This window comes from Falco peregrinus, chromosome 3 (assembly GCF_023634155.1).
Source record: "Falco peregrinus isolate bFalPer1 chromosome 3, bFalPer1.pri, whole genome shotgun sequence".
Taxonomy (NCBI): Eukaryota; Metazoa; Chordata; class Aves; order Falconiformes; family Falconidae; genus Falco; species Falco peregrinus.
The window spans coordinates 30,050,888-30,059,032 of NC_073723.1; the positions used below are offsets into that span (position 1 = coordinate 30,050,888).

The 8,145-nt window shown below is 63.5% G+C and overlaps 1 protein-coding gene across 2 annotated transcripts; it reads right to left on the bottom strand.

The window, feature by feature from the left end:
- Window positions 1-721: 721 nt before the first annotated feature.
- On the bottom strand, window positions 722-6,887 carry OSR2 (odd-skipped related transciption factor 2). Of its 2 annotated transcripts, none has more exons than XM_055799748.1 (4): window positions 6,606-6,887; window positions 2,933-3,659; window positions 2,212-2,311; window positions 722-1,468 (listed from the first exon to the last, which is right to left on the bottom strand). In XM_055799748.1, exons 2-4 carry the CDS (start codon window positions 3,586-3,588, stop codon window positions 1,394-1,396), a joined length of 831 nt encoding a protein of 276 aa, XP_055655723.1. In that variant the 5' UTR covers window positions 3,589-3,659; window positions 6,606-6,887; the 3' UTR covers window positions 722-1,393. The 2 variants fall into 2 exon arrangements, with proteins under 2 accessions (XP_055655723.1, XP_055655721.1); XM_055799746.1 differs by having other exon boundaries at window positions 722-1,550.
- Window positions 6,888-8,145: the final 1,258 nt, after the last annotated feature.

Genomic DNA, 8,145 nt, shown 5'->3' on the forward strand with positions numbered 1-8,145 from the left:
GCCTCAGCACTGGCACCAGGCCTTCCCAGAGGGGACCAGAGGCACTGGTGAGTGGCTCATAAGGGTGGCAAGGGAGGGGAGCCCAGGGGTCGGTGCCACCACCCTGTTAGCCTGCATACCGGGTGCAGGCACTGACCACGCAGCACCGGCTGCCGGGCCACCAGGTCATCCCGACGGGGAAGGGCTGAGGGCTGACAGAGGTGGCGAGGGAAGGAGGGAGCAGGAAGGCCCCCACAGTGGGGTGAGGGTGTCCCGGGAGGGGAAAACAGCTCCTCTCCTCGGCCCTCCTCTGTCTGTCCCCCTCTCCGGGAGCGACCTTCGCTGGGCAGCGCGGACGGAGGGGGCCGTGGGGGGGGGTCCCCGCTGCCCGCGCCACCGCTCTGCGAGGGGCCCGCAGGGGCCGCGGATGAGCCCCGGGGCGGGGGGCGGTATTTGCGCCTCGCCGTTTGCGTCCAGAGCTGTCGGGAAAGAATCGTCTTCTGCAGGATAAAGTCCCTGTCTACGCGGGCTGAATTGCCCGTGTCCAAAGTCTACTGGCAGGAGGCTGCCTGCTGCAATCTCCGCGAGAGGGATGACTTTTACAATATATGGGCAGATTACAAATAAGTTACTAATAAGCCGCTTTGGCGTAAGAACGGCTCTATGCATTATTTCCTAAGATGTGTTTATTTGCAAGTATTTCTTTCTTTCTCTTCTTAAAAAAAATAATCGTTCTGGAAAATAAAAAGTACAGAAGTTAATATTTAGACATTCATACTATTAAGTAATAGAGCTATAAACTCTCAAATACGGCACTTTCATTTTACTTAACAATAGATAACACAACAGCGACAGCGAAACAGACCAAACAAAAGCGATCACCAAAATTGTTGTGACAGTACAATTACCCGGCTAGGAAATTTATTCAATATGCTTTACCACCGCATTGACACAGCAGGAAAAAGAAAGCCCAAGTGTTCAGAGAATAATACAACAAGGCAAGAGGTATTTGGAAAAAAAGAAAGGATTTATTTTGAAATACACTTTTAAGAGATACTTTGCCTCCCCCATTTGTTATCGATGTGCATCTGACACGACGATACAAAACAAACAAACGAAGAAAACCACATTCTGTACAGAGCTCTAAAATGAGCCGCGAGTATCTACAAGATGAGCTTTACGCCTGGGTGTGGGTTGGAGAGGGGCCCGATCCTGCAGTCCACACTCTCTAAACGAGTTTCGCAGACATGTGGTAGGAAAGCTTGGCCCCGAGTCTGCGTGTGTCTCCGTGTCTGTGTGTGTGTGCGTGTCATGAGTTCCTACAATACAGTCCTTGAGTAAAATGGGCAAGTTGGAGCTGCCGGAGCGGGCGCGGGTCCCTGGCTGCTCTAGAAGTCCTGCCGCGGGGTGTGAGTTAGACTGTGCCGCCGTAGATCACAGTTTCGCCTGAACACTTTGCCGCACTGCTCACAGTTGTAGGGCTTGATGTCTGTATGGGTAAGAAGGTGAGTTTTCAGATTACTTCTTTGATTAAAGGTTCTTCCACATGTGGGACATTTGTGTGGAGATTCCTGTTCAGATTTGAAGCAAGCAAAGGATTAATCCTTCACAAACTACCTGGTTTACCGTATCACTGCACTTTTTTCTTATCGCAACGCACAACTTGAAATATCGGGGTTGGACACGAACGACAGCAGCCCCGGGCGGACGGCAGACCGCCTCCCTCGCCCTGTCCTGCCCCAAAAGCCTTATTTTCTATTCTCGCTCCGTGGCACTTGGCGCTCCTGGGGCGCACGGAAAGCGGCCGCCGCACCGCCCTCCCGCTCCGGGGCTCCCGCTGCCCGACCGGCTGCGCGGCGGGGCCGGCGGGCGAGCAGGGCGCTCCGCTCCGCACCGTGCCTGCCGCCGCCGAGGCAGGGCTGGAGCCCCCAACGAAAAACGCCTCGAAGCAGCGGCGTGGGCAAAACCAAACCCGGGCCTCGCTGCCCGCCGCCAACCGCGTCCCCGACGGCTTTAAGCCCGTCGCCCGCGGCCGCCGTTTTTTCCGCGGGTCTCCCGCGGCCGTTGAGATAACCGCCGGCCGCCTCCCGCCCCCCGGGGAAGCACCGAGCCGTCAAGTGCCGGAGCCCTCTCGCTCGGCTCCGTAGCGGAGCCCCGTGCCCCCGGCAGCCGCCGCCCCTGCCCCACGGCGGCGGCACACGCGTGGAGGAGGCCGGGGAGCGCCGGGCTCACCTGCATGTGTAGGGTTTTGTGGACCGCCAGGGTCCTGGACTGGCAGAAGCCCTTCCCGCACTCCTGGCACTTGAAGGGTTTCTCTTTGGAATGGATGTACCTGGAAGGCAACCCGAGGTGTGAGCAGCGCTGCCGGATGCGCGGGGAGCACCCACCACCGGGACCTGCTCCCCCAGGCCCGGCTCCCCCCCAAACGCCCCCCTCAGGACCCGCTCCCCCCACCCCACCCTCAATTCTGTTCATGGTGAAACTCCTCTATCCGTTCAAAACATTCGCAATAATTCCTATCGAGGCGTGATGGCACTCTCCGGTGACAGATCGGGACAGCATGTGCTCCGCCGGCCGGAGCCAAGCCCGCTCTCCCCCGAAAGCAGCGCGGACCCTCCGCCTGGCACCGGCCGCGGGTGCGGAGGTGGAGGGGGGCGAGCGGGGGGGCGCCCAGCTGTGCCCCGTCCTCCCCCCCGCACCCCCCAGGCCGCGCTTCGGAAGCATAACAACCCCGGGGGCTTCACCCCTGCCCCCCCCCGCGGGTGCCCGTCCCACGCGGGACGCAAGCTTTGGGTGCCCGGGTCCCTCCAGAGCCGGAGCGGGGGGGTTCCTCCTGCTGCCCTCCCGGCTCGGCCCGGAGCGGCTCAGCCTCACCCCCCCCCCTCCCACCCCGCGGCTCCTCCCTCCCAGCCCAGCTCCCCGCGGCACGGCCCCGGTCGCGGTGGTCCCTCACCGGTGGTCCCGCAGGTGGTCCTGCCTCCGGAAAGCCTTGTGGCAGATGTCGCAGGTGTAGGGCCGCTCGTCCGTGTGGGTCCGCTCGTGGATGAGGAGGTTGTAGGACTTGGTGAAGTGCCTGCCGCAGAACTTGCAGATGAACTCCTTTTTCGTCTTGGAGGGCAGGCGGCCGCGGGAGGGCTTCCTGTCCGGGGACAGCTTGCTGATGCCCGACAGGGGCGAGGCCAGTCCGGGGCTCAGCTTGGCGAGCTCCCCCACCTTGGGAGGGTCCTCCTGCGTGGCGGCCACGGCCAGGTTGGCAAAGTCAAAGCGGGGCCTGTCCTTGTGCAAGGCTGGGAGGACGTGGGCGATGGCCCCTTGCTTGGGGTGGAAGAGGTGCGTGGCGAAGGGGAGCGCGGGGAAAGGGAAGCGGGAGTCCACCAAGCCCTGGGCGGCCGCCATCTCCGTGATCGTGGAGCGCGTGATTTCATGCACATTGGGGTAGCCCAATGTCCAGTGGTTCATGTGCATGGTTTGCACGGCGCTGAGTCCGTACAGACCTTGCAACTGGTCCACAGCTGCGGGGAAGGTGTTCACAGCCTGGAGGAAGGAGTAGTTGGTGAGTTGCAGGGATGGGTGCAGCGGGATGGGGGCTGGCAGAGCCTTGCTTCCCATCTTCCCGGGGCGGGCGCAGGCCGGCGGCACAGCCGGTGCCTCTGCTGGGCTTTCGAGACGGGGAGAAAATCCTAGGAAGGAAGGAGGGAGAAAGAAGGGGGAAAAGGCTTTTACTGAGAGCAGCGTGGTTCCCCTTAGCCGAGGCGAGCGCAGCGGCGGAGCCAGGGAGGGCCAGGCACTGCTCCGGTGCGCGGCGTCGCCGCGGCCCCAGCGCCCCGCCGCAGCCCCGGCTCCCCTGCTCCGGCGCGGCCGCCACCGGCCCACCGGCGCGATCGCTTCGACCGGAGAAGCTAAAGCGTGAAAAACCCTACAAAGTATCGCTCCCAGAAACACACACCTCGAATTAAAACAAAAAGGAGAAAACGCAGCGCCGAGCAAACCGAAGGTGCCGCGGATTCAAATTAAACGAATCGTGGAAAAACACACCAGGAACGGAGCCCGGGCCGCTCCGTTCCCCGCCACCGTCCCCCCGCAGCGCCCACAGCGGGGACCCCCAGGGCCGCCTCCCTGCGGCCCCCCGCGCCGCCCTGGCCCCCGGCGTCGCTCCCACCCTCCGCCCGGCCTCCCGCGGGCGCGGAGGCCCCGACCCCGACCCCTCCTGGCTGAGGCCTCCCCGGGCAGGAGCAGGGTGCTCACGGAGAGCCGAGGCAGGCCCGGGGGGCGGCGGGGTGGGAAGGGGGGGGGGGGGGGGGCAATAAGCCCCGCGTTTATCCCAGCTCGGCTGCTTATTTTTCTTCCTTCAACAACTCATTTATCAAGATAACCGAGGGAGCGAGAGGCAGCTCCTGCCCCGCACGCACACCTCCCACCCAGCCCCCCGCGCCGCAGCGATCCCACCAGCGGCGAGGAAGCGGCCGGCCCGCAGGGAGGCCTCCCTGGCCCGCCCAGGGCTGCCCGGCAGCCCGGCACGGCGCTCGCCCCGCGGCCGGCTCCCTCCGTCCCGCAGGGCCGGGAAGGACGAGCGCAGCCCCGGCGGGACGGAGCCGTCCGGCCGAGCTCCTCGCACCCCCTCCGCCGTGCCCCGGCCGGGAGCTCAGCCGGAGCGGCGGGGCCGTGAGCTAATGAGCGGTGTGTGACTGTCAGAGGGTTTCGCTCAACCCATTCAACCGCAACCGCCGGGCCCCGCTTCTCCCGCCGCCCGCGGGGACCCCTCGGCGCCCCCGGAGCGACGCTCCCCTCCCGCGGGGCAGGGGGCACCGGCGCGGGGGGCAAGCCCCTGCCCTCTCCTTTATTTTCCCCTTGTTTTCGGGGGTGGGGGTCTCACTTCCAGTAGCCGGGCGGCTGCCATGACCCAGGAAAGCGGCGAAAGCAAGCGCCGGGGTCTCTCCGGGCCTGTAAACAAGAGGTAGGGCCGAGGGTGCCGAGCACCTCCCGGGATTTAGGTAGAGGGGCTGGTAATGTGTAGCTTCCAAAATAAACAAGAACCCTTCTCACCCCCCCCCCCCCCTCCCTCCTCCAAAGGTCCTAAAACAAAACAGCCAAAGCAACCACCAAAATAAAGGGAACTCGGAGCGCAGAGCAGCGCCCCGGGAGCGGCGTCCCTGCCCCTCCGGGCCGCCGCCGCCCGCCGCCCTCACCGCCGCCACACGGCCCGGGCCGCTCCGCTGGCGCCCTGCAGCCTCTGGCCGGCAAGAGACTTTTCGATATTTTTCCAAAAATAGCGTTCGTCCCCGTTTGTGGCACTGCACCGAATTGGCCCTCCGGGTAAAAAATACGGCAACGCAGCTGGGTGTGAATTGCGGCGCTACCCACCCCTGTTTTCGTTTTCCTGAATCGCGGCTCCCCGGGGTTTCCTCCGCTGCTGCCCAGATTTTCCCATTTGCGATTGTATCGAGACCGGGGACAGCGTTATCGATACCGCCTATTATCTATAGCGACCTTTTTTTTTTTAATTTTTTTTTTTTATTTCGGGGGTGGGAGGACACGGTGATTTTATATAGAGAGTTATTTTTAAAGATGTCGTAGTGTGAGTTCCTATTCGTTTTCCGCCAGGAACCGACCCAGAGGCAATACAATCTCTTTTCGCGGGCTACTGCCGCGGCTCCTGCCCCCATCCCGGCTGGCTGCGCCGGGGCTCGGGAGCCCCCGGCTGCGAGCCACGGCCGGGGCGGGCGCAGCGTTTCGGTGGGGCACGGCTCCGTCTTGTACAGCCGCCTTCGGTGGCTCCGTGTGCGGATGGCATTGCGCGGCGCTCGTTTTCGTGTCAAAGAACCAAGTCCGAAAAACTATTCCGAACACGAAATCCATTATTTTAACGCAGACACTTCAAACTACGCTGTCGTCTTAACCACGGTACACCCGTTCCTATTTGTACTAGGAGGCAACTCTATTAAATCCTACCAAAAAGGGGCCAGAAGGTGCTTTCGTGCATGATTTTAAGGCTACTTATAGCAAGGTGCGGGGGGGGGGGGGGGGGAAAGTCAACCAAAAACGGATGTTACTTAAACCTTGGCACTTCCTTTTCCCCTTCCATTCAGAGCGCTTAATTAAATTAAGCCCGGTGCCTCGGCGGTACACCCCTCTCTACCTGCTTGCCGCCGAGCTGCGGGCCCGGCCGCCGCTCCCCTTCCTCCCGCGGCGGGGCCGGGGCCGCGGCCGTGCCCCGAGGGCGCTGCCGCCGTTCCCGGGGAGCGGGTGGGCCCCGGGGCCCCTCCGCTCCCTGCCGGCCGCGGCCGCCGCTGCCCGCGCAGCCAGGTGTTTCCACGGAGCGATGACTTTCTCCGGGGTCAGCCCCGGCGCCCACGCACGGAGCGCCCCCCCCCCCCGCGGGGGACTCGGCGTGCGGGACATCGACCGCGCGCTCCGGGGGCCCCTGCCGCCTGGCCCCGCATCAACGCGCCCGCGGAGTGCGGGGGGAACCTGCACCCCCACCGCCGCGGAGCTGCAAACTGAAAGTAACGCCGGAGGCCCCGCGCTGCCCGCCGAGGGGACGCTCCCCCGCCCGGGGCCCGGCCGCGGCCCCGCCGCCCCGCTCCCGCCGACGGCAGCGGGCAGGGCGGGCCGGGGGAGCCACTTACCTACCGCAGCCGGCTGCTCCTCCCTGGGCACAGCCGAGGCGGCGGCCGCGGCACCTTCACGGAGACATTAGATCCACAGCGGGGGTGCTCAGCGGGGCCGGGGCCCGGCGGCGGCCGGCATGTTGCGGAGGGCTGGGCGGCGGCTGGGAGCTCTGGCTGCGGCGGTCCCGGCGCCCCGGCATAGACCGCCGCCACCCGCCCGCAGCCTCCCGCCTTCGACCCCGGCGAGGCTCGGCGCGAGTCTGAGCCGCCCCCTGCCCGGTCCATCACATTTCAGCGGTGAGTGGCGTGGAGCGCTGTCCCCGCCCGCCCGCCGCCGCCGCCGGCCCACCCCGCGGCGCGCACAGCCCCGCGCTCGGGGCCGCGCCGCTCCGCCCCGACGGGACGGGACCGCCCCCGGCCCCGGCCCGCCCCGCCGCGCCGGCCCCACTGTTTACTTGTGTTTGGGTAGCAACTGGGTTTTAAAGGGGCAGGACGCCCCCCGCTTGTCGTGTCCCGTCCCGTCCCCCGCGTCACCTAAGGTGACTTCTCCCCCCGAGCGCAGCCCGGCGCCCCCCGCCCCGCTGCCGGCCGCGGCCGCGGGGATTTGCGCGCCCCCCGCGCCGCACCGCCCGCCGTGCCCCAGCCAGGGTGACACAGGCGGCGCGACTTGCTTGAATACCTAAAATAACACCCCCAGACCCAGGGCGTGGGGGTTCTGTTGCCGCCCACGTCTCCGAGGGGACCTGTAGGTGCAGGTGACGCTCACGTCCAAATGGCTCCGCGGCCGCCGCGTCGGGTCGCCCTATGGACCGACGCTTCAGCGATTCGGCTCTGCCCTTCAGCTGCTATTTAGGCAGATTCAGAAGGACAACCTGCGCCGAGGTGTCCCCATGCGCGGTGACTAAGCACAAAATCTCTACCTGGAACAGACAAATAGTTTCGAAAGCAGTTTCGATTTATTACCGGGGAATTTGCTGCTAAATGGGGCCTCTGAGACCCTCTTCGAATTTCTCGATTGAAGCACTGTGTTCGGTTTCGTCGTTAGCTGCAATACTGTTGGCTGCAGACGGCGAATTTGGGTTGAATTTTTATCTGTAACATTATCTTGTTCTGTGCGTTACTTAAATCATGTACGGGGAACTTATTGTATAATCTGGACTGCAGATTGGAGGTAGGCTTTGAGAAGTATACAAAGATGACGGAAGAAATGGCATTTAAAAACAGCTTTGAAAATTTTTCACTGTAGAGTCTGTGCCGGCTAATTCGAGCCCGCGGAAGAGAAGAGGACGCAAGTGACGGCTGCATTGGGATTTTTTTTTTCCTTTTAGTATACAGGAGGAAAAAAAATTAATCAAAGAAGGGGAATAGGAGTCGGCAGAGGAAGGTCTGGCTGCGTTCCTCGCAGGGCAGCGCAGCCCAGGCTGGCGGTCGGGCTCTTTTTCATTTCTTTTGATAAAGTCCCGCTTCGAAAACGCCTTATTTAAATCCCAGTCGCCCTAAATAAATAGTATGTCGTCTGCTGGGCAGTGAGGACATCGAGGGTCACAGTTGCGGGAGA